Source organism: Ovis canadensis, chromosome 4, assembly GCF_042477335.2.
Source record: "Ovis canadensis isolate MfBH-ARS-UI-01 breed Bighorn chromosome 4, ARS-UI_OviCan_v2, whole genome shotgun sequence".
Classification (NCBI taxonomy): Eukaryota; Metazoa; Chordata; class Mammalia; order Artiodactyla; family Bovidae; genus Ovis; species Ovis canadensis.
This window is the reverse complement of record NC_091248.1, coordinates 133,218,444-133,241,943: the sequence shown is the minus strand read 5'-3', so window position 1 is coordinate 133,241,943 and position 23,500 is coordinate 133,218,444. Positions and strand designations below refer to the sequence as shown.

Below are 23,500 nucleotides of genomic sequence, written 5' to 3'. Positions count from 1 at the left end.
TTACTTTATGCTTGAATTGTCTGCAGTTAGGGAGATCAGTTAGCTTGTAGAAGATCACAGATCTGAGAGGCCGGGGCGGGGCTTGAACCCAGAGGCTCTTCTCGGAGCTGGGACTCCGGCCACCACTTGTTCTGCACGAAGAACTCGAGTCGAGCCCTTCTGTTGCCGAGTGTACTTTGCACCTCCCCACCTGGGTATTCTGCTCCGATTGGAATGCCTTTTCTCCTTTTGGTAAATGAAGCTACCAGGTAATATGCTACCACCATCAAAAACATCTGTGAAGACTTTTTTCTTCCCAAATAGAAGCTGGGACTCTTTCTTCCTGCGAACTTCTGTAACATTTTATTTTAGCTTCATTTATGCCTTTGATTTCAATTCTATAATTTTTTTTCATGTCTGTCCTGAACATAGAATATAAGCTGTTTGAGGTCAAGGACTAAGTCCGATCCATAGTTAGGTCCCCATCAGCCCAGACTGGCTAAGAGCACAGGCTTTGAAGGCAGATAACGTTCCTTTGCCAGACCTTAGTTTGGTGGCTGTTACAGGGTGGGGTGAGAAGAGTCTGTTTTTTACAGGGTTGCTGTGGAGTGATGGGATGAAGCATGCCAGCCGTCACACAGACACCTGTGCCTCTCTGTGCTTCATCTGCGTCACTCACTCACACCAGCCCGTCCCTGTGGTGGCGAGCCATCAGTGGGCAGCTGCAGAGCCAGAAGGAATCCTTTCGTGTGTGTTACTGTCCTTTATTTGCTCAGTCATTTCTGACTCATTTGTGACCCCATGGACTGTAGCCCACCAGGCTCCTCTGTCCATAGGATTTTCCCAGTAAGATTACCAGAGTGGGGTGCCATTTCCTTCTCCGAGGGATCTTCCCAGTCCAGAGATTGAACCCAGGTCTTCTGTTTGGCAAGCAGATTCTTTCTGGCTGAGCCACCAGGGAGGGCCCCTTTGTATGTGTTAGACCTTGAGAAAAGTAGAAAGTGTCTGTTGTGGTCCAAATAGTAGAAAGTGGTGAGAACGTTGATGGAAAAGGAATTTTGTATCGTGGCCCACAGAGGTGTGGCCCATGCTCTCCTCACAGGCGAAATCTGCCTTGGATGACTCAGCCCCATTCCTGGCCTCCCCCTGGGGCTTCCGTGGACCCTTCTTCCTCCGGAGACTGGAGTGTCAGGGCCTTGGCTTCTGCGGGAGGGCCACCCCCCTTTCTTCCTGCTCCTCCGGGGCTTACAAGATGGCCATCTCTTATAATTACTTGTTTCTTACTATATATTCTTATTTTATTATTTTATTTTGTTTTCAGCTCTTGGCCATAAATTTGTTCAAATCCTGGGAATTATTGGATTGCTTGGTACTTGATAGGGATTGCATGATTGAAACTCCTTTTTCTGAAAATGCCTCATCAGGGTTCTGAAAGGATATATGTATTAATATATAGGATTTCCATCATTTTGTTTTGTCCGTCAACTCACAATTTATTGTTTTGCTGAGAAATAAGTAGTTTGGGGTTGAAGGACACAACATTAATAACAGCTCTGGGCTTCTTTTGGAGTTTTCCCAGAGCTAGGAAGATACTTAGGATTGGCTCAGGGAGGCCAGCTGTGATGAGTGCAGTTCAGTCGCTCAGTCGTGTCTGATTCCTTGCGACCCCATGAATCGCAGCACGCCAGGCTTCCCTGTCCATAACCAGCTCCCAGAGTACCCAAACTCATGTCCATTGAGTCCGTGATGCCATCCAGCTATCCCGTCCTCTGTCACCCCCTCCTCCTCCCACCTCCAGCCCCTCCCAGCATCAGGGGCTTTTCCAAGGAGTCAGTTGTTTTCATCAGGTGGCCAGAGTGATAATAAATTTCCCACCTGTGATAATAAAGCCTTTAGATTTTATCAGCAATGAAGACAATGCAGAGAATAGCCCATATAAATTGGCTGTTGATTAGTGGGGTTTTCTGGTGGTTGATTTTACTAATGTTGTATGCTCTGATAGTGAGTGTGTGTTCAGCACTCGGTAGGGTTCGGTCTGGGGTGATTTTCATAATCCCAGTGTCTAATATTTGTGGGCATCTTTTAGTATATAAAGATGATGTAAATGGAAAGTATGAATGGTAGCGATTTCATGTACGGATTTCTTGTTCTACACATTATACAGGTTAATGTAATAACAGATGAGAAACCATTATTGGACTGGGTGATCTGCTCCTTCCAGCTCCAGAGAACTGGCTTGGGCACGAAGAGATTACTGCATTCAGCTTTTTGGATGTTTAGAATGCTTGCATTTGTGTGCCTTTGAGAAAGCTGCAGAGTTCTTTCATTCTTTAAACTGAAACAACCCCAGTTTAGATGTCTGCAGATTTTGTGAGAATCAGCTTTCAGTTCGCTTAGTTCTGTACCAAGACTTTTTTACTTAATTTGCAAATAGAATAGTTTATTTTTATTTTAGATTCCCATTAATTTGAATAATTGTCTAAATTATAGGCCAAGTAGCCTAAATATTCTCATAAACACTGCTTTTGTAATGTATTATTCAATAGTGTGGTGTTTACATTTAGATTCTTGAAGACCTGGATGAGCAAATTTATATCATTACCCTAGAGGAAGAAGCACTCCAGAGACGACTTAGTGGTATGTATTTGTTATATTTATTGCGTATTTAGACCAGAATACAACATTAGTTAATTCTAAAAAGACAGATAATTGAGGGGAGAAAGACAAGCCCCTCAGGCCCTTGTGCTGGTGCCCGAGGCTAAGGCGGCAGAGGAGCTCGTGCACTTCCCAGGTGAGGCCCGAGTGCTGAGGAGCAGCGGCGCTGGGCCAGGCCCCCCTCACTGAAAGTCGCTGTGATCTGGCAGGGTCTGTTCAGCGCCTAGACACTGGCCACTATGCGTGCCTGTCCTCCGCCAGGTGCTCACACGCGATGCGTGTCAGGACTCAGAGTTCCTGGCGTGTTGCAGGTTTGTCTTAGCAGCTGTAACATCCTTTCCTTGTGTCTCTCCTGTTGAAATCGCGCATGTGTGGTAGGAAGCAGTGTTTCTTCTATAAGAAGGGGCCAGATTAGATTGCTGTACTCAGGAAATCTGTCCTCATTTGGGGATACTGTTCATTACCAACTGATAACCACATAAGCCTGTCAAAGACTTTAAAATTTAAATTTTCATTACTGATCAGTTTTAGCTTCAAATGATGAACCAGTAAAGAATAGAGTAGCCTCTTTCCCGGCTGGAACCATGGAGGTTGCAGAAGAGAAGAGAAAAGGTTCCTGCTGTGCCAGAAACCCTTAAGAAAAAGCGGAAGAATTTCGCAGAGCTTAAGATCAAGCGACTGAAAAGGAGTTTGCCCAAAAGATGCTTCGAAGGGCAAGGAGGAAGCTTATCTATGAAAAAGCTAAGCATTCCCACAAGGAATACAGGCAGATGTACAGAACTGAAATTCGAATGGCTAGGATGGCACGAAAAGCTGGCAACTTCTATGTACCCGTGGAACCCAAATTGGCGTTTGTCATCAGGATCAGAGGCATCAACGGTGTGAGCCCAAAGGTTCGAAAGGCGCTGCAGCTCCCTCGCCTCTGGCAGATCTTCAGCGGATCCTTTGTGAAGCTCAACAAGGCGTCAGTTAACATGCTGAGAACTGTGGAGCCGTACATTGCATGGGGGTACCCAAATCTGAAGTCTGTAAATGAATTGATCTACAAGCGTGGTTATGGCAAAATCAACAAAAAACGAATTGCCCTGACAGACAATGCATGGATTGCTCGATCTCTTGGGAAATATGGAATCATCTGCATGGAGGATTTGATTCATGAGATCTATACCGTTGGAAAACGTTTCAAAGAAGCAAACAACTTCCTGTGGCCCTTTAAATTGTCTTCTCCACGAGGTGGAATGAAGAAAAAGACCACCCATTTTGTAGAAGGTGGAGATGCTGGCAACTGGGAAGACCAGATCAACAGGCTTATTAGAAGGATGAACTAAGGTATCTACCAGGATTATTTTTGTGTTCTGGTTAATAAACAATTAAACAAACAAACAAAAAATAAAGAATAGAGTAATGACAGTTTAACAGAGAAATGACATAGTAAAATTTATTTTACTCAGATGATTTCACCCTGCACTCTTTTCTCCTACGCAGTTTTCTTTTAAATGTTGAAAACTTACCACCGAGATCAGATTATTAATAGCTAACTGTATTTTACAATCATAATTCAAGAGTAGGTATAAAATGGAAGGTTACTTTAACTACACAATATTGAGAAATGGGAAGAAAGATACCTATTTTATTCAGTCACAGATAGTAAATTTAAATCATCAACCCCAAAATGTTGATATTAGATATTATTCTTAGATCAAAGAATTTCGGATTGTATCTATTCTAGAGAATTCTTATCAGTAATAATTATATAGTTTGATACTGTTAGCTTTTAGACTGGAACTACATGTATCTTTTATTCTTCTAACTTTATTAAAGCTATTTTAACATTTAAACCTATTAAACTTAAGAATTGTAACTAATCAATACTGTCAGCTTTCTGATATTTCATTAAAGTAGTTAATATTGTAATGAACTTGTCTTATCTAGATAAGCATGCCATTGTATACTAAATCTGCCTGGATCATTCCGAATCCATGTCTAGCTGCCCCCTGCAGCATGGGGTTATGTCTCATCCTATATACATACCACTTCTGTCTTACAGATCAGGAGGCTCAGATCTAGGAAGGGTGAAATACAGAGCTCTGTGAATTAAAGAATTTGAAATAAGGCTAATCAAAAGAAACACCAAAATGTAGGGTTTTCTCACTTTGTCCTTCAACAGTGGAGAAAAAAAGTCTCTCCAGAATTTCTCTAGATCCTTAGCTCCTCAAATAAAAAGTGGCTCCGTTACAGCTAAAGAAATTGAAGAGGAAACACTTGCCAGGAGTTTAAGGTAGTATGCAATGCCAAAATAAAACATCCCAGCTAACACAGCAATGGTATAGCTTGCAGGGGATTAAGAATAACATGATCTATGACTTCCTGGCAGTCCCTTGCCTTCCAATGCAGGGGACGCAGGTTTGATCCCTGGTTGGGGAACTAAGATTGCAGGTGCCCTGCAGGCGAAAACCCAAAAGGTAAAACAAGCAATATTATAAAAATTCAGTAAAGACTTAAAAAAAAAAAGGATGATATGATTGCCACTGATAAGTGTACTTTTATTTTCTGCCATTTTGGGAGGCGATGCACTACTTCTGACTGTCGGTGGTCATTAAGAATCTTTCCAGTGAGACTGTGTTGGGATATGTTGGGATAAAGCTGTCGCTTTGCTCTTTGCAGCTGGTTAGCACTGTGGACTGTTGAAGGGGGAACATAGTGGGTTCTGAAGCAAAATGGACATTTTGATTAAGACAGGTTAAGAATTACGAGCTTCAGTAAGTATATTTTTCAGTTGTGCAGAGGGAAGAAAAGCCACGATGGCACAAAGCCCTATTCTGTAATTTGCTATTTAAGAAAACATAGGTCATCGGAGGTTAGCAGGGCTTCCCTGATGGCCCAGCGGGTAAAGGATCTGCCTGCAGTGCAGGAGACCAGGAGGTGTGGGTTTGATCCTTAGGTTGGGAAGATTCCCTGGAGGAGGAAATGGCAACCCACTCCAGCATTCTTGCCTGAAAAATGCCGTGGACAGAGGAGCCTGGTGGGTGACAGTCCGGAGGGCTGCAGAGTCAGACGCGACTGAACACACATTCACTGCGAGGGTCACCCCATGGAGCATATTTAATACAGCACTCTGCCACGTATGCTGTGTTGTGATAGTTATCGTAGGTTTCAAATTATTCCTGAATAATGAAGCTTAAGTTTTTACTCTGGGCTAGTAAAAAGAATTTCAGGATAGAGGAACAGATTTTAAACACTACAGCTAACAGTGGTGGTCCACCCAGGACTCGTGGTGCTGTTTGCTGAGGGCACACTGGCCATGCTTGCTTGGCGTGCGTGGGCTGACGGGCATCGTGTGTAGCTTGGGGACATCTGCATGGTTGCTCTGATCCCAGCTTTGTGGTTACCTGATGAAACATGATACTTGATGTCAAAAGGGACTTAACTGTGGGACTAACACTATTTTGCTCTGGAGGATAGGATGACTTGTGGTAATCATGTGCCTGAGCTCGGTTTCCGTGCTGGCGTTCGAGTTATCAGCACAGCTTTGGCATGCATTGCCTGCCTGTGACTTCTCCACTGCTCCTCCTTGACACTTGATGGTGCTAGAGGTTTTGTGCTTGTTAATAGTGTTGTTATTTCTTCAAAGACAGTAGCAAAGCTAGCTGGCGCACTTAGGGAGAAGCAGGCCCGCTTCCAGCCTGCCCCACTCTCTCCTCCCTTTTCTGTTCACCACGCTTCTTTCTCTAAGCACCAGACATCGTGCAGGTGAATTTAGAACCCGAGTCTTGAGACCGGCGGCTAGTTAACTGAAGAAGAGGAAGAGGCGCGGTGAGACTGCGCGAAGGCTGCGTCCAGTGCTGAAGGGCCTGACAAGACGTGGAGGAAGGTGCTGTGTGTGTTTCTGGAGCGGGAGGGTGCCCGTGCAGACCCGCACTGGAGAGGGCAGCGGTGACAGTGCCTTTTGCCCTTGGCCTCTTTCTGGTCCGGCCGAGGAGCCCGGGGCTGTCCTGTGGGCTCAGACTCTGGTCCGCACGTCGCCTTGGGGCCGTTTCGGCCCCTGGTTCCTGCTGTCTCCTCCCCTGGGACACCCTGCGCCAGCTCTGGGGTGGAGCACGGACAGGCCGGCCGCAGGCCCACAGCGCGCGGACTCCCCTCTGTCTGAAGTCTCGGCTCCCCAGAAGCCCCCAGTGGGGTCCCGCTTGCCGCCCGCCCGCCGGCACTCCTCCTGGAGCCTGCCTGGGCTGCCCTTGCTGTGTCAGACGCCGAATCGGTGTCTGCAGACCCTGACCTGACTGAGCACGTCTCCTCTCTCCAGCCACCCTCCCCTCCCAGGCTCGGCCTGCTCCCTGCGGGAGGACGCGCGCTGTCTGCTCTTTCACGAGCGCGCTCGCCGCCGGGCCAGCCAGTCCTCGGTGGTTCCGGCGTGCCCCCTCTGGGAAGCCCCTGGAGCCCTCCCTTCTAATCGCCGCCCAGCTGCTTCCTGCCGCCATGCGAGCGCGGGCCTCGTCGTGCGCACGCGCTCGTGCTGGCGTGACCTCGGCACCTGCCGCCCAGCTCTGGCTTCTCCAGCTCACTTCCCGCCGCCGCTCGGGGCGGACACTTTTCACACATGCCGTGTGTTCACCCTCGTAACTTCTCGCCACCGCCGCTTGCCCCCGCATTCCCTTCGTCCCCAGGCTTCACCACAGTTACACTGGTGCCAGGCTGTCGTCACAGCCAGTGCCTCGTGTGCGCTCTCAGGCCCCTTCGCACTCCCCGTGTTGTGCTCACGCCTGGCGAGACCGCGGCCTCGGTCCAGCCCGCCCTGCGCGTCCTCTGCCCGCATGGCGGTTCACCGCTGACTGTGGCCGCCTGACCTATCTGCCTGTCTGAGCAGACAGTCTCTAGACGACTGCTCACGTCTTCTCGTCTCTCAGACCTCCTTCGCTGTCACTCTCAGCTGATACTTTGCTTCCTGTTTTGTCGAGAAAGCAGAAGCTCTCGTGTCAGAACTCTGGCCCCTCGCCTGGGTTTGCCTGCGCGCGGCGCCTGGCCGCCCCGCCGCTGGACCGAGGCTGCGGCCGGCCCTCCCCGGTGCAGCGGGCCGCGCCCCTTCTCCCCGACTGCAGGACGGAGCTCCGGCTGGGCTGCCGCCTCTCCCAGAAGCAGCTGGCCCGCTTCCGTCAGCACAGGGAGGTACCATGATCTTTCTCAACAGAATGAAAGCAAGGGAAGGAGTAAGAAAGGAAGTGTCCTCAGGGACAGTTGATCTAAGAAGGAAGCGGAAAGCGTTCATCGAGCCCGATGGAGGATTACACCTTCGCAACAGTCTCTCAGAAAGCTCCTTCCCTCCTGTTGGAGGTCAAAGCACAGTTGTGTGAGTTTTGAGCCAGGGCGGTATGTCAGTGACGTGTTACGGCCAGTTTACATACACAGCCTTGCTCAAAGGCTTGGCTCTCCCACCTCCGAGGCTACCGAAGTGCCGGCGCCGCGCTGGCCGCGACCGGCAGCCCCCCTCCTGCTCCGTCCTCCTGGGGATGCTGCCGCTCCGCCGCCGCGCTCCTTGCCCTCCCGCCCAATGGGCTGCTGCTGCTCAGCCTGCGGGGCTGGGTGTTCCCGGCCCCCTCCCTCACATCGGCCGCCGCGAGCCTCGGTCCTGGCGCGCCTCTCTGTTTGCCGCCCTCTCGGCCGGCCCTCCGGCGCCGCGGCTGCTGGCCCCCAGCTCTGTAGAGCCGGGTGTCTCGTGCACACTCCACTGGGCTGTCCAGTTGGCGTCCTGAACACATCTCGTTTGAAATCAGATCAGTCGGCCTCTATTCACACGGAGCTGTCCCTGCAGGTGGCAGACCCGATCTTCAGGTGCCCAGGCAATTTCCTTGGCGGCTCTTCATTCCTGTGTGGATTCCTTCGCGAAGTTCTTGCCTCTGGCTTCAAAGCCTCTCCAGCATCTGACCACGCTTTACCCCTTGCCCTGCCGCCTCCCTGGTCTGAGCGACGGCCAGTCACCGCTGCCCCTCCTCCGTGCGCCCATCCTCGGCCTGCGAGGGAGGAGAGCACTGAGGGTCAGCCCTCCCTCCCTCGCGGGCTCCCGGCTGCCCCGGCTCCCATAGACGCTTGCTGCCCCTGCCTCTGCCTCTCAGCTCTTCACCTGCGGGGCCCCTTCCCCATGTGCTTTCCCGTGGGTGAGCCTCCGGGCCAGTGCTGCCAGGCCTGCCTCCCCGCCACCGGCGCTTCTTTTCGCCTTCCCCTTCCTTGTTTGCACAGCACTTCGTGGTCACTGATGTACTGCTCGTTTCTCATACTGCCCTTCTCCCTGCCTGGAACAGGAACTCAGCAGGCAGGGCTGTAGGCTGGTTTTCTTCCTGACCCTCTGATAGCACCAGGCGCGTGGTGGGTTGGGAGTAAGTGGACAGATGAAAAGCACACACAGTGATCTGTCATTTTACCTGCCGTGTGAAGAATGAAGAAGTGAAATTTGGTGATAGCACGAAACCCACCGCGTGGAGCAGTGTTTAGAAAAGCCCACTGTAGAGACCCCTGGAGACAAGCCAAGACGGAGGAGCTGGAGGCCGTGTGTTTGGTGTCAGTGAAGGAAGAGAAATAGAGCCATTTTCCCTCTATTGTTAAGCCATGAAATTGGAGCAGTCACAACCCAGTTCTACTGCAGGACCCCTGAAGAGTAGCCCAACAGCAAGTCCCATTACATTAATCTTAGTAGAAAATCTTTTGTAATTCCTTTCCAGGATTAAGATACATATACATTAGCCTGTTTAAATGTTTCAGTCGCACAGCAGCATTAATTGAAATAATTAGCTTTCCTGTGTATAGCCTATGGGTGTACTGGGTAACTTTAGAAGTACCTAATGAACAGGAATTATTTTTTGTTAAGTTCAAAACCTTCACAGTTCTTTTAATGTGATTTATTTTAAGATATAGCCTTTGAACTTAATGATTCAGTTCCATTTTTTATGTACTATTTTCATCTTCATGATAAAATGTTAGTATATCACCTTTGGTGGCAATTACTTTTCCTGCTTCATTCTAATCTTTTTAAAAGCTTTTTCCATTGAGGTTTGTACTAATTATTTACTCAAGAGCACAGAAGATGTACTGATTTCATTTTTGCTGTATTTTTGTATTATGAAAAGTAAAAGATGGAAAAAACTCCCACACATCCTCATTTTTTGTGTAACTCAGTAACCTGTAGTCCTAGAATCTTGTTGTTTATCCCTCAGCCAAGTTTACCAGGCAGTCTGTGCTTGCTCAGAGTGGCGGCATCCTGTCAGAGGCTCTCCCGTTGTCACGGGAAGCGTGGTTGGCTGTGGAATGCCTCTCACATGCCACCCTCCGCGGTGTAAGGACACGCTGGGCTTCATCTCAGGTCCTCAGCGCTATTTTCATCTTGACTTGCCCTCAGCATTCTTTATAGTCTAGCAATGGTTATTCTGTTGGTTATACCACTGATATAAGAGTAACTCAGATTACCAGACTCTGGGAGTTGTAGACAGTCTGAAGTTGATCAGATACTGACTTTCATCAAGAACATGCATAGCAAAGATTGTTGACACTGAATGACCCCTTTGGGGGCAATACTGTGACAGAAGAAAGGATTTAGTAATATCTTGACTTTATGAACTAACAGAAAAGAATATTAATTCTACTGGTAATACTAATTAAATGGTTTCTTTTAGTAAGACACCGACATTTGGGTCCGAGGGTCTGAAACTGTAGGAGATATCTTGTTACAATTTATTCAGCTTCTTGGGCCATAGAATCACTTCCATGACAATAAAACATGGCCCAAATAGTGAGATGAAGAAGGGATGAAACGAGGAGACTGAAGAGATACGGCACCAGGAGATGGAGACTACTTTGGCAGAATTCAAGAGTCGAGTGTGTTCTCTGAAACTGAGAGAGAGAGGTTGCTCTGTGTAGACGGTCTAGATTTGTTAGCAGGAGATGAGTTTAATGCACGTGAGCTGCTTGTGTAACCACACCCAGGTTATGATGGTGTTCCCAAGAGTAATGTGTAAAGTAATCTTAACACCTCATCTGGCTTGAGGTACACCACTACCTTGTAGCTAAAGTAGGAAAAAAAAGGGCCAAACCTTTCATTGTACACAGTTTCATATAATGTTCCTAAAGTTGTTTAATATTCTGCATATTGCCTGTGATCATTTTATAATGAAAGTATTTTGCATTTTCAAAATTGTGTTGGATATAAAAAAAAATCTCATATTACTTGGTTCAGTAACTAGCCCTATTTTTGTGCATATGTCAGAAGTAAACAAACTGTTAACAAATGTTAGCATTGCGAATGGAATAGAAATGGAAGTAGAATTTTTGAGTGTATGACTTGTCTGTCTCCTCTGTAGATGGTAACAGTGTTTGTTCATGCCCAGGTAGATGTTTTAGAGATTGCATGTCCAGGCTTCAGTTTTCAAAAGCTTTGTGGGGTCTGTCTAATCACCAGTGGCTTTATGGTGTATAGTAATTGGTGTTTGCTTAGGGGATGGAGACTGTTCATTCTATGAATTATTAGGAGTCTTGGGTTTTAACAACAAACTCGTTTGTCTAAGTGACTAGGAATAATGAAAAGTATTTGAGTGACCTCACATTCTTGGTGACAGAGATAACTTTGGTCAGTTCAAAGTACTAAATATAATCAAAAATTTAAAGAATTGCTTAGATAATAGATTTTATAACGAGCTTTCTTTTGTCTGTACACTAAATTTGAAAGTTAAATGAAACAGTATATACTAGAGGCATCTGTTTTCAAGTAGTAATCATTAGAGACTAAGTTTAGGGCCCTGGGTGGTTTAGGGTACTGATTTGTTTAGGGAGACTGTTCTATTGCTTCATATTCTTTGAGTTATTTACATAATCATTTGGAGATTTATAGTGGTTATTAGAAATGCAGCGTTATATATTGTACAGTAAATAGTGTCTGCCCTTTAATATATGAATACGTGGCCGTTAAGGCTGTCTTACATATTAAGAAAAGGTGTGAAGACAGCCTAATTGTTGAAATGCTGGACTTTGGGGAATTCTGTTATCTTGGGAGGAAAATATTTTCAATGCCACACTAGTTTTTCAGCTTAAGAATAAAGCTGGGAAAAGTTGCCTTCAGCTATTAGTTTTCCTGAATCCAAAGAGACGGGTGTGGCAGGATCAAAAATACTCATTTGATCAAAGTTATTGGCTCTGAAGGTATTCTTACCTGTGTAAGAAAGATGAAAGGTGTTGTTTTTATTGCATGCTAGTAACAGTGTAATTTTGAACTAATTGGTGGTGAACTGCCAATCACCTAGGGGGAGTGCAAATAGATACTCTTACGATTCCCTTTGAGGTAGTGAAGTCTTATGTTGAGGCTGGAAGGAAAACAGAATAATACCGTTAAATTGACCTTAAATGAGCTGCTTTGTGGTTTTCTTGGAGAATCCCTTTTTATTTTTCGTGACTAGTCCAAACAGGTTTGGTCTACCAATCTGTCTTATTGACTAGACAATGCTGACATTGAACATTTCAGATTCATTCTGAAATAAAGTAATGATAATGTAGTTCTTTAGGATATTTTGATGATTTTGTTGGTATAATTTAAATTTGTAGAACATTCCAGTACTTGTTTGCAGTGTGTCATGATTCCTTACAAGAGCCATCATTTCCTTTTATACTAGAATATTCAGCCCAAACAAGCTTACTTTTCTCACTTAGGTAATGAGATATACAGTAAAAGGTGGTGATGTCTTTGAAAATTGTTATTCCAGATGAAAATCTAGTCATTTAGTAAAACGATAATTTCTTTTAAGGACAATAAGAATGTAATCTTGGTTTTAGTGTGCAGGTCACTCAGTGTTTATTAAACTACCTATTGTGTACCTAGCATTGTGCCATCAAAAAAAATAAAAACAGTGTTACAGAAACATCACTTCAGTTATTTTCCTTTGAAAACTTTGATTGGCATGGACATCTGTACTGAGCTTTTTAGATATCACACCCACAAAGTAGGCATTTATGTCTTTTAATTTTACATTAACAGCAGGAATACGATCTACTTTGATTCCATTTCAAAATTCTGAATAGTCATCAGATTATTATTTCTAGCAGTGAACTGGTTACTGGAATTATGCTTTTCTTTACAAGCATAGGGGATGAAACATAGTTTGGGATTGTATTTGTAATTTATTAGGTGTAGAAGTTAAATGAGCATTAGCTACAGATGCATACCATATAATTTATAAAGAAATGGGATGAAAAGCAAAATGTTCTTACCAAATCTTATAAAGCTGTGCCGTCTTACTGCGGATCTCTTTGGTGTACAGAGTGTCCATTGATTCTGTGACTTAAGCCTCTGTCTTCTGCTTTGGTTGCCAGAAGCTCTGGATTTGCAGTAGCAGTGTCGTAGTTTGGGGGCACACTACCTGAATACCTTTCTACTATCTTTATCCCCGTTCTCTAATCAGCTGTATATTGGGAAGCAAAAAAACTCATGAGTTCTGGAAATAGTGTATAACGTTTTAGTGCTTTCAAGACCTCAGGTTCTGCAAAGGGGAGAGGATTGGGTTTCTGTCTCTTTAGTGATGGGCAGTGGTGAGAACGGAGGTGCAGAGGGATGGCCCTTCCCTTTCCTAGAAACCCAGGTAAGATGGGAGCTTTCTGGTTCCACAGGAGGGCTTAGCGTGCCGTGCTGCCTTGTGTCGTTGGCCTGAACCCTCTCTTGAGTCTCTCCCTTTAAGAAAGGAGTGCTGTTTGTACCCTGAGAGACGCCAGAGCACTGAGTCTTCCTCCTCCCGAGTCGGTATTTCTGGCCGGTTCATCCCTAGTCCCCAAGAACTGCACTTACTGGCCCTGCAGATGTCCATCACTGGATGAGGGCCGGTTTGCCTGGAGACGGGCAGGGGAAGGACAGCAGATCTGGACGTGGTGTTTGCTCAGGGCTGAGCGTGAGGGCCAAGGTGAGCATCTAGAGACCGTGCTTCTGATTGGAGTCAGCTGTTGGGAGAGACTAAGGAGAATTCGTACTCAGCCCCCCAGAGCGGTACAGGTTATCAAAGAGATATCACTAGAGCAGAAAAAAAGACTGCCTAGAATGCGGGGACAAGTCTTAAAATTTAGTAGACGAGAGATGAGGTAGTCCTTGTGATAGACAGAACAGGGTCTCACGGAAGCGTCCAGGTCCTCGGCTGCGGAGCCTGTGCGCACGTCTCCTTACAGGGGGACAGGGCCTGCGCACTGCTTCAGTTGCGATTACCCTGGACGGTCTGGTGGGCAGGCACCGTGTCATCACAGCAGCGTGAGGAGTGAGCGAGGAGGCAGGCGGCCACAGAAGGGGCCATGGCGCAGAAGCAGAGGGTGGACTGGCCCGAGGAAAGGCCCCCGAGCCCAGGAGAGCCGGCCGTCTCCAGCGGCTGGTTCTCCCCGGAGTCTGCAGAGGGCGCGGTCCTGCCCCGCCTCCGGAAGTGAGGGCAAGCGGTCTGTGCTGCTTCAAGTCACTGAGTTTATGGTAGTTTGTTACAGCGGCAGGGGAAAAATGATACAGTCCTTCTGAAAACGGAATCAGTCATCTGGTAGAATCCAGTGAGAGAAAGGAAAGTGCAGAGAGGAGGAAATGAGTAATGAAATAATAGACGTGGACTACAGAGCTGATAGAGCTCGTCTCAGTAACATCCAGAGGGAGGAAAAAACAGCTAGGAAAAAAGCACATAAATAATAGAAGAAATAGTCAATGAGCTGAGGAAAGCGTTGAGTGTGCATCAAAAAGGTCGCAGAGTCCTAGGTAAGATTATAGCAAGAAATTGAACAGATCCAGTTATCCTGTTAGATTCGTGAATTCTAAGAATAATGATAATGATAATAAAGAAAGGTTTACTGGCTTTCACATAGAAGAGTCACTTACAAAGGAGAGAGAGAAAAGAATTAAACTCCCCATGTATCACCTGTTAAGGATTATTGAGTACTCTGGAGTCTTAAGGGTGCAGGGACTGTAGCAATTAAAAATTTATGCATTTCTAAAGATGTCATGTACCTATTAGGACAGAAAAAGGCATTCATTTATTTATTCATTTTAGAGTAGTATATTTAGTGACTAGGTACTATTCTAGTCATTAAGGATATGGTAGCTCCATACCAATGGAAGAATGTAGTAATAATCTTAAACTAAGTATTTTTAAAACCACCTCAGCACAAACCATGGTTTAGGAGGGGTGGGTGGAAAGCAGTGAGAGAATGGTTTCTAGAAAGCATTGTGAAATTTCACCTTGGTGGGGGATCAGTTACCTAGTAAGGTTTCCCTGTGGGGTTTTATGTTGAAACAAATATAAGTCTTAAGTCTGTGTGCTCAGAATGAGAAAGTAACCACTGAAGTGTCAAATTAACATGAGGGAAAAGAATAAACAGAAATTCCACTTGCTGGGGAAAGAAGAAATGATAAGGAAACTAAAATAAACAGGAATCATGAAATCACGTGAAAGGGGGGAGGGCATCACTCTCGGTCACCAGCCAGCTTGTGGGCAGTGGGGCTGAGGGCCTGGGGGTCACTGATACACTGCTAGAACACCTGCCTTGCAGCCCGCTCTGTGTGCAAACTTCCAGTTTCATGAAACTGTCTCCTTATTTTTGAGGTGAGTTTTCAGACAAACACAGACCTAAAAGAAGGAGAACTTGAGCAGAGAAGGCCGCACAAATGTTTTGAAATTTAGTAGACCTGAGAGAATTTTAGAAGTGACTAATTCAGCAGACCCCAGGAAGCTGAATCCTACACCATCTGTCCTTGATTAATACCCCAACCCCTGAAAGTCCCCAAAGTGGCAGCAGCAGACACCTGCCAAAATGGGGCTGAATGGGACGAATTAAGACAAGGAGGACTGGCTGAGAAGCCTGCTCATGAAAGAGTTTGATCCCCCATCTCTCCCCTCTATCCAGGGTCTCAGAGCACTGCCTCTCCCTCACCCCAGCAGGAGAGGGAGTTATTTTCTGGAGAAGGGAAACCTGTGGCCTGGGCATGGGTCGAGGGAGTGGTGGATGGATGAGTTCTTACAGACTAAATGCCTGGGTGCCCGGCTCTCTTTGCTGGGACAGCTGAGCCCTAAAACCCTGAGAAGGAGATCAGAGGAGTCTTCTCTGGGGACTCCGTCTGTCCAGGAGAGCCTCCCAGGCTCCTAGCAGTTGGGTGCCCATGAAGAACCCGCTGGAGCACCCACCAGGAAGTCTTGTCGCAATTGCAGAGTTTCAAATCAGATTATCGTTTTAATGCTTCCTTCCTAAGTATGAACCAACAACTCCGACTCACCAGACTTAAGAGGAAGACTTCTCCCAGGAAAGCAGGAACCAAGACAAACACACAGTAAAGGATGCTGGGGGAGAACAGAGCACGCACAGCATAAGAACGCAGACAAGCAAACCTGTCGTCAGTGCTCTGTGAGAGACTGGGGCTGCGTCCACGAGAAAGGCCAGGATTCCGCAAAAATGGAGCCGCTGGCGAAAGAACGCGCTCCTTGAAAGTGAGAAATGGTGATATGTCTGAAGGATTGGAAGATAAAGAAGACAGGTCAAAATGGGCAGAAATAAGGTGGAGTTAGAATATCAGAGAACCAGTTCAGGACATCTAACATCCAACTAATAGGAATTCCAAGTGGGGAGAGCAGAGAAAATGAGATGGAGGAAATGACAAAATCAAGCAGATGTCCCAGTCCTAAAGGACAGGAACTCGGGGATTGAAAGTGCTCACCCAGGGCCCAGCCTGGGGCACAAGAGTGACTCCCGACACCTGGACAAGGGCCCACCTGTTCTCTGGGGGAAATGAGAAGCAGTTCACACTCAGGCCCAGCAGGAAAAAGAGCTTCACACCGCTCAGAGCTATCACTGGGAGCTGGCAGATGGTGGAGCAATGGCATCACAGTCCTGATGGATAAGTAGTTTTGACCTGGCTAATAAATAATAATGGAGAAGGCAATGGCACCCCACTCCAGTACTCTTGCCTGGAAAATCCCATGGACGGAGGAGCCTGGTAGGCTGCAGTCCATGGGGTTGCCAAGAGTCGGACATGACTGAGCGACTTTACTTTCACTTTTCGCTTTCATGCATTGGAGGAGGAAATGGCAACCCACTCCAGTGGTCTTGCCTGGAGAATCCCAGGGATGGGGGAGCCTGGTACGCTGCCATCTATGGGGTCGCACAGAGTCAGACACGACTGAAGCAACTTAGCAATAAATAATAATAAATCTGTAAACACTAAAGGAAAAGGCTCCCTTGCGATTTCTTGGTTTTCCTGCATTAACTATTGCTTGACGACTACAGAAGATGAGAATCTCAGTCTGTGTAAGTCACACGCCTTGTCATCCTCATTTATGTTTTTTAAATGAAAAACTAATTTATGTTTCACCAAATTTTAATATTGACTTGGATAGTTTCAAAAAAATTACCTCCCATTCATCTTTCTTTGCAAGCTGCTGGAGGAAATAAATACATTTGGGAGGAAAGTTTAGCTTTTAATTAGTGGTAAGTGCATAAAAAGCTAACCAAATGGAAAAAAAGGTTAATTCTGGGAGTAAAAAAGAATGTTTTGGAAGAAAAGAAAGCTAATGGTAGTATATTACATGGGTAAGCAGTGGATAAAATTTGGATTGTAATAATGTAGACATTGAATATTGAGCTAATCAAAATTATCAATATGATGTCTGAAAGGCGGAGATGAATATAAAGAAAAGCATTAAAGACAGTGGGGGTCATGATGTAATGATAAAAGGTGGGATTTGTGAGGGACATGCTACAGTTTTATAGGAGCCCCAAAATCTTAGCAAATACATAATGAAAAAAAATCTTAAAAATTGAGAAAAAGCTAATCAACCAAAGTACAGGTGTAGCGGGGGGTTGTTAGTTTGCTCATTTCAGAATTTAGTAAATAAAATAGAAATGAGTTTCCCAAGTGTTTCAGTGATAAAGAATCTACCTGCCAACGCAGGAGATGTGGGTGTAATCCCTGGGTTGGGAAGATCCCCTGGAGAAGGAAATGGCAACCTACTCCAGTATTCTTGCAGGGAAAATCCCATGGACAGAGGAGCCTGGCGGACTGCAGTCCATAAGGCTGCAAAGAGTCAGACACGACTGAGCGACTGAGCATGCACGCACAGAGCTGTACAAAGCGTTGGAGAAGCAGCAGAAAATACGAATAGGGCATGCACGTCAAAGGCACACCGGGGAAACATCATTTACCCTTCATCCTGGCGAAACTTCAAGAGTCACAGTATCCACTGCTGGGAAGACTGGAGAGCACAGATCTTCTTGATTATGATGGGTTACCTCCTGATGAACCCATCATAAGCTGAAAATCCCGAACCCACCAAACACAGTTGAGCCTGGCCTACCTAAAATGGGTGCTCAGAGCACTGTGCTTACCGCACTTATGTTAGCCTACAGTTGGGCCAAATCATCTGATGTCAGACGTGTTATGATGAAGTCTTGCTAGAAATATAAATCTTTATGATAATTTACTATAATCACAACATTTGAGGGGGAAGTAACCTTTAAATATCTTTTAAAACTGTAAATGCTCATATTGTTTGACTCTGCAGTCTAAATTTCGAGAATCTGTCCTACAGAAATAATAAAACCAGAATGTGCTGTATGTGCCTAGTAGAATGTTCATAGTGGCAAAAAAAAAAAAAAAAAGAGGAAAACCTGAATATTCATAAACAGAATAATTCTGGATAAAATTGACGTATGTCCATACTCAAATATTTATTCAGCTGTTAAGTTGGGCCTATTTGTCAGCATGGACGTATCATTAACTAGGAAAGCAGGTGGTGAAATAATGTCTGATTTTCCCTATTCTTATAAAATATATAGTGAAGACTGTGAATATGATGAGATACGTATCTGTGAGTATGTTCTTGCAGATGGAGAAAGCCTCACCCAAGCTGCGGGCAAATTGTCCCGTTCGGGAGGTGGGATGATGAGGAGGCAGTTTTGATCTTCTTTCACTCTTTATTACAAGCACTTGATACTTTTGTAATTAATTAAAAAATTAATAATAGATCAAATAAGAGTTTTACCAGAGAAGACATTTTCTAGGAATCATGTAATGTTTAATCAGCAAGCACTTGGAAGTTTTTCGGGGTACAGAAGGGGATGTATGTTTCTGTGAATCACAGCAGCATTTGTTTTCATTATCAGTAATCAGGATTGGCAATGTGTTTTTTGTATTTTCATTAACTATGAAGGCTGCCTGTCTGGGCCCTGCCGTTCCACTTCTAAAATGTGCTTGCTTTCATAGGACTCTCTTCATCAGTGGAATATAATGTAACAGAGTTGGAACAAGAACTTGAAAATGTAAAGATTCTGAAGAAAAAATTAGGTATTGTACATTTTTTTCCTTTTTTCCTCGACTTATGTATTGGACTTTGTTTCTTATTAAAGACTTTACTGTAGTCTGTAATACTTTTAAAAGTTACGAAATCTCTGTGTTACAAGCTTTCAGTCTGCCTAAAACCATTAATGAAGAACGTCTTTTAGTTTCGAGGGAGGATGAGCATGGACTTACTTTGTTAGTCGCTGTTTTGTATGTGCACAAAATGAGTTTTCATAGATGCTGCTGCTCAGATACATCACTCCACTGTCTCTCACTTGTACTATTTCTGGTAAGCCATCTTCTGCTCCTCCTATCTTTGAGTGCCTTTTCCCCTTCGTATGTATCCTTCTTGAGATCTGGGGCATTTCAGAGTGTGTGGCTTGAGGCCTTCCATCCGCTTGGGCAGTTGCTGGTCATTGTCTCAGCAGGTACTGCAGCTGTCCCTGTCCTTTATATCCCCAGACCGCAGCTGCAGTGTGCTGGACCTTTTCACTCTACATTTGTCGTTTTCTCTCCTTTTTAATTTATGTGCTTTGGTCTGATATTTTCTACTGATCTGTCTTCCATTTCACTCTTTTCAGCCATGTTACAACTGTTGTCAGAACTATCTGTTGAACCCTGAACTTCAGTTACAGTGTTTTCCAGTTCTAGAATTTCCATTTGGTTATTTTTCTAGATTCGAATTGTGGCAGTTTCCATTTTGTCGCTTGTGCTGAGCGTATCAGTTATTAGTAGCTGCTGTAAAGCTGTTTTCTTCTGTGTCCAGCGTCAGGGTCTGCTGAAAGTCTGCTTCTCTTGCCTTCTTTTCCTCTGTCCTGCCTCCTGGTAGCACTTCTCGTCTAAAGCTGTAGAGACTCTGCATGATGCTTTGTTCTTATTGGGAGGATTTACTCTCACTTCTGGTTAGAGTTAGAGTAGGGGCAGTTAGAGTACGGACAGGTCATCTTAGTCTGTCTGGGCTTAACGTCATCTGAGACTGGGTTTTGGTCTTCGTGAGGGCCTGTCTGTTTCCGATCTGTCCTTCCTCCTTGGGCACAGCTTGTCCTTGGTCCAGCTGAAAGCCTGCTTGTCCTGCTGTTGACTCTGGCCGCGCCCCCTTCATGCAGTGTAAGCCTGACAGCGGCGGTGCTCGGCTTCTCTGCCTCCTGCTGCCGCCTTCGGTTCCCCTTCTCAGCCTCTGAGCCGCTGACGCCTCGAAGGGGAAGTAGCGGAGGGCGTTTGCTCCTTCCTTTCCCTGTGAGCACAGCCTCTCAAGTTCTGGCCGCCTTGGTAGCTCCCAGCCCTCCTGTGTCTCGCTGGCTCTGTTGAGCATGCTGGAAGCTTTGCCCTCAGCGTCTGTGTTATCCCTGAGCTTTGTGGTCTGCTTGGAAAGCGCTGTGCGAGGGAGCGTGGTGCGCACCGAGGCCCCCGTCGGCTCACCTGGCAGAGAATGGCCCTCAGCTTCCGTCATCATGGCAGCTCTCTGATCTCTTCACACACACTGCTTTTTAAAAAACTAAATGTGATCCAGCTTTTCCAGTTGTGGCATCAGGATTGGGGTGATACAAGGTAGACTGAGTCACTAGAGTTTTGCTTCCAGCCTTTAGGAAACCGGGAGTGTTTATCTTTAGGTGTGAGATTAGAGGGGCTTACCCATGTTACCTGGTACTCCAGATCTCTGCCAGTATGTCAGACTATCAGTATGTAGATATGTAAATTAAAAAAATACAGAGATCACTGTATTTTCAGGAGTAAGCTGTATATCCACAATATATTTCATTAATGTCTTGCAGCATTCCCTGGTGGTTCAGACAGTAAAGAATCTGCCTGCCGTGCGGGAGACCTGGGCTCGATCCCTGGGTTGGGAAGATCCCTCTAGAGAAGGGAACAGTAACCCCCTCCAGTATTCTGGCCTGGAGAATTCCATGGGCAGAGGAGCCTGGCGGGCTACAGTCCATGGAGCTGTAAAGAGTCGGACAAGACTGAGCGACTCTCACTTCACTTAGCAGTGTCAGGATTTGAGCATCATAGGACTGAGCTGTATTTAATGTAGCAAACTGGTTTTAAAAGTAGTTTGTGAAAGAAAATTCAAAACAATTTATGGCTTTAGGAAAATATTTATGTAAAAATAATACATACTGGTTGTAGCAGTAAGGAATGAAAATGTAAATCTGGAGAGCGTTTTTAGAAATTGCTGAAACGTTCATTCTATTTTGTTTTTCCTTCGAATAGAGAGGCGCAAAAAGGCTTCAGCATGGGAGAGAAACTTGGTGTATCCTGCGGTTATGGTTCTTCTCCTCATTGAGACAGTAAGGGTTCATTTGCTGTTAAATAAAGCAAATTATTTTCTATTTACTTTAGCATTTGTGTATGGCAATTCTGCTAGCTAAATGTTTTCAGGTCAACTGATTTTCTGTCAACAGGCTTAAAATCCATGTATGCTGTTTTTTTTTTGGTAAAAACTCAATAGAGCAAGAATTAAAATTAAGGGGAATTTTTAAAAAGTTCTCAAGATTATCTGTTCCTCATAAAAGCAGGAAGTTCATTCTTTTGTTTCAATTGAAAATTAGGAAGAGACCTGGTGTTGCTGATGCCCGGCTCAAGCTCTGTGATAGGGCGTGAAGATTACTGCATTCGTTCTGATAACACTTTAACCATCTGTTAAGTATGTGCAGTTGGGGCTTTCTAGTTGGTGAAATTGGTTAATAAATGGACCTATGTTACTAGCTTTTGTCTTAAGCTTTGAGATTACAGTACTTTGCAGAATTTTTGAGAATTTATTCTGAAATTTTTATGGTCTCATTATTTCAGGTTTACTTGTAGAGTTTTGGTCTTTTCTGCTTTTCCTCTATTTTGAAGCAGACATTTGGTTGGTAACTGAGATTTTAATATATGTATATCGGCAAAATGTCTTTGAGATTCAGAACTGACGGCTTACTTTTTCTGTTGTAGTCCATTTCTGTCCTCTTGGTGGCTTGTAATATTCTTTGCCTGTTGGTCGATGAAACAGCGATGCCAAAGGGAACAAGGGTAAAGTAAAGCACTTACTGTCTTTCTTTTGATGAAGTATCCATGTGTGGCCTGAGTGTTCCAAACAGGTGGATGAAAGCACCTGCCTTCATGTATATATGCACTTCAAGCTGTATGAACTGCTTTATGCAAGAGCTTTCATAAACAGTGTTTATAAACTGTGTCCTTTGTTTCTGATTTCTTATTGTAGATTGTCTGGGCCTTGTGTCAAGTATCAGTTTCCTTTTATACTTTTTATTAGAGTTTATCTTTGTTTTACTAACATTCATATTGTGATCCTTTATGAAAGTGTATGTTCTGTGAAATAGTGAAATAGACAGAGTCTATGTTGAGATGACTGGGTGGCATCATCGAGTCTATGGACATGGGTTTGAGTAAGCGCTGGGCGTTGGCGACAGACAGGGCGGCCTGCGTGCTGCAGTCCATGGGGTCGCAGAGAGTCGGACACGACTGAGCGACCGAACTGAACTGAAGGAGTTTATTAGATGGATTCATTGAGTTTGCAAAAGATCCAAATATGGTTGTAAGGACTCATGCTTCAGAAGAGTTAGACATTGTGTGAACTTGAATCAAAATGTCCAATTGCTGGAGGGAGTCATAGGTACATCTTTTCACAAATTGACTTAATTTTTTCTTTTTAAAAAATTAATGATTTTATTAAATTCCAGAAGTTAGTCTATTTATATATATTTTCCAGATGGAAAGTAGTTCCCACTAAATACTCATATAAGCCTTTCTTTTTCTAGGTGTCTTTATAAACCTTTGGATACTTAAAGTAGCCTTTACATTTTGACATTTTATTATCCTTTTTGAAGTTAGCACCTTTGCCATTTCCCTATAGAAATGACTGCAAAACTTTTCCAGACTTTTCATTCTTTGGGGGGAAAAAAAATTTCCTTAACCCTTTCTAGGATCTTCTGTCTGGTCTAAGAATTAAATTGAAATGAGACAGATTAACAGAAGAAAACTATTCAATTATGTGTATAAGGGAGCGCTGTAAGAATAATGAGACCCCAGGACAAGTTGGGCAACTGAGGCTTCTATTCCATCTTAGAGAGGAAGAGAGTAGGGGCTTGGGACTTCGGGGGGAATGAAGGCAGTTCTCCTGGAGATGGAGAAGCAGCTGTTTGGTAGACAACTGGACCCAGAACAGACTGTGGTCTCCAGGTCCTGCCAGGTTCCTGGGACCACACGCAGCCCTGACCCTGGAGGGCCCGGCGATGGGCTTGTCGGGGACCAGGGCCTCTGTCCACACGCTTTCAGGCAGTTAAGGGGCGAAGCGGAAGCAGGCTAAAGTGAAGGCCGGCTGCCTTCTGTCCCTTAAAAACCGTCAGCCTGAAGTGACCCTTGCCGGAGAGACGCCTTTTGGGGCAGCAGACTTTGCTTCCCTGCACGCCACTCTCTGCACCACGTGACCCACTTTTGTCTCATAGAAGAAAGCCAACGTTTATCTTAACTCCTTTCCTTCAGTCCAAGATGCAGAAGTGAATTCTTTGGGCAGTATTTTCAGTTTAACTCCCTGCCCCCAGCCCCTTCAGCGCCTGGTCA

At 45.1% G+C, this 23,500-nt stretch overlaps 2 protein-coding genes across 13 annotated transcripts in view; both read left to right on the top strand.

Moving 5' to 3' along the window:
- LMBR1 (limb development membrane protein 1) overlaps positions 1 to 23,500 on the top strand; it is a 130,614-nt gene that overhangs the window by 74,261 nt on the left and 32,853 nt on the right. For all 12 annotated transcript variants that reach the window (XM_069587218.1, XM_069587223.1, XM_069587221.1 and 9 more), the window contains 4 exons: positions 2,544 to 2,616; positions 18,869 to 18,949; positions 21,155 to 21,231; positions 21,875 to 21,952. In XM_069587218.1, the coding sequence (XP_069443319.1) occupies positions 2,544 to 2,616; positions 18,869 to 18,949; positions 21,155 to 21,231; positions 21,875 to 21,952 (309 nt within the window). The remainder of the gene's footprint in view (positions 1 to 2,543; positions 2,617 to 18,868; positions 18,950 to 21,154; positions 21,232 to 21,874; positions 21,953 to 23,500) is intronic.
- On the top strand, positions 3,252 to 4,033 carry LOC138439001 (large ribosomal subunit protein uL30-like). Its single transcript, XM_069587231.1, has one exon. The coding sequence runs from the start codon at positions 3,336 to 3,338 to the stop codon at positions 3,960 to 3,962; it is 627 nt and encodes a 208-aa protein (XP_069443332.1). The 5' UTR covers positions 3,252 to 3,335; the 3' UTR covers positions 3,963 to 4,033.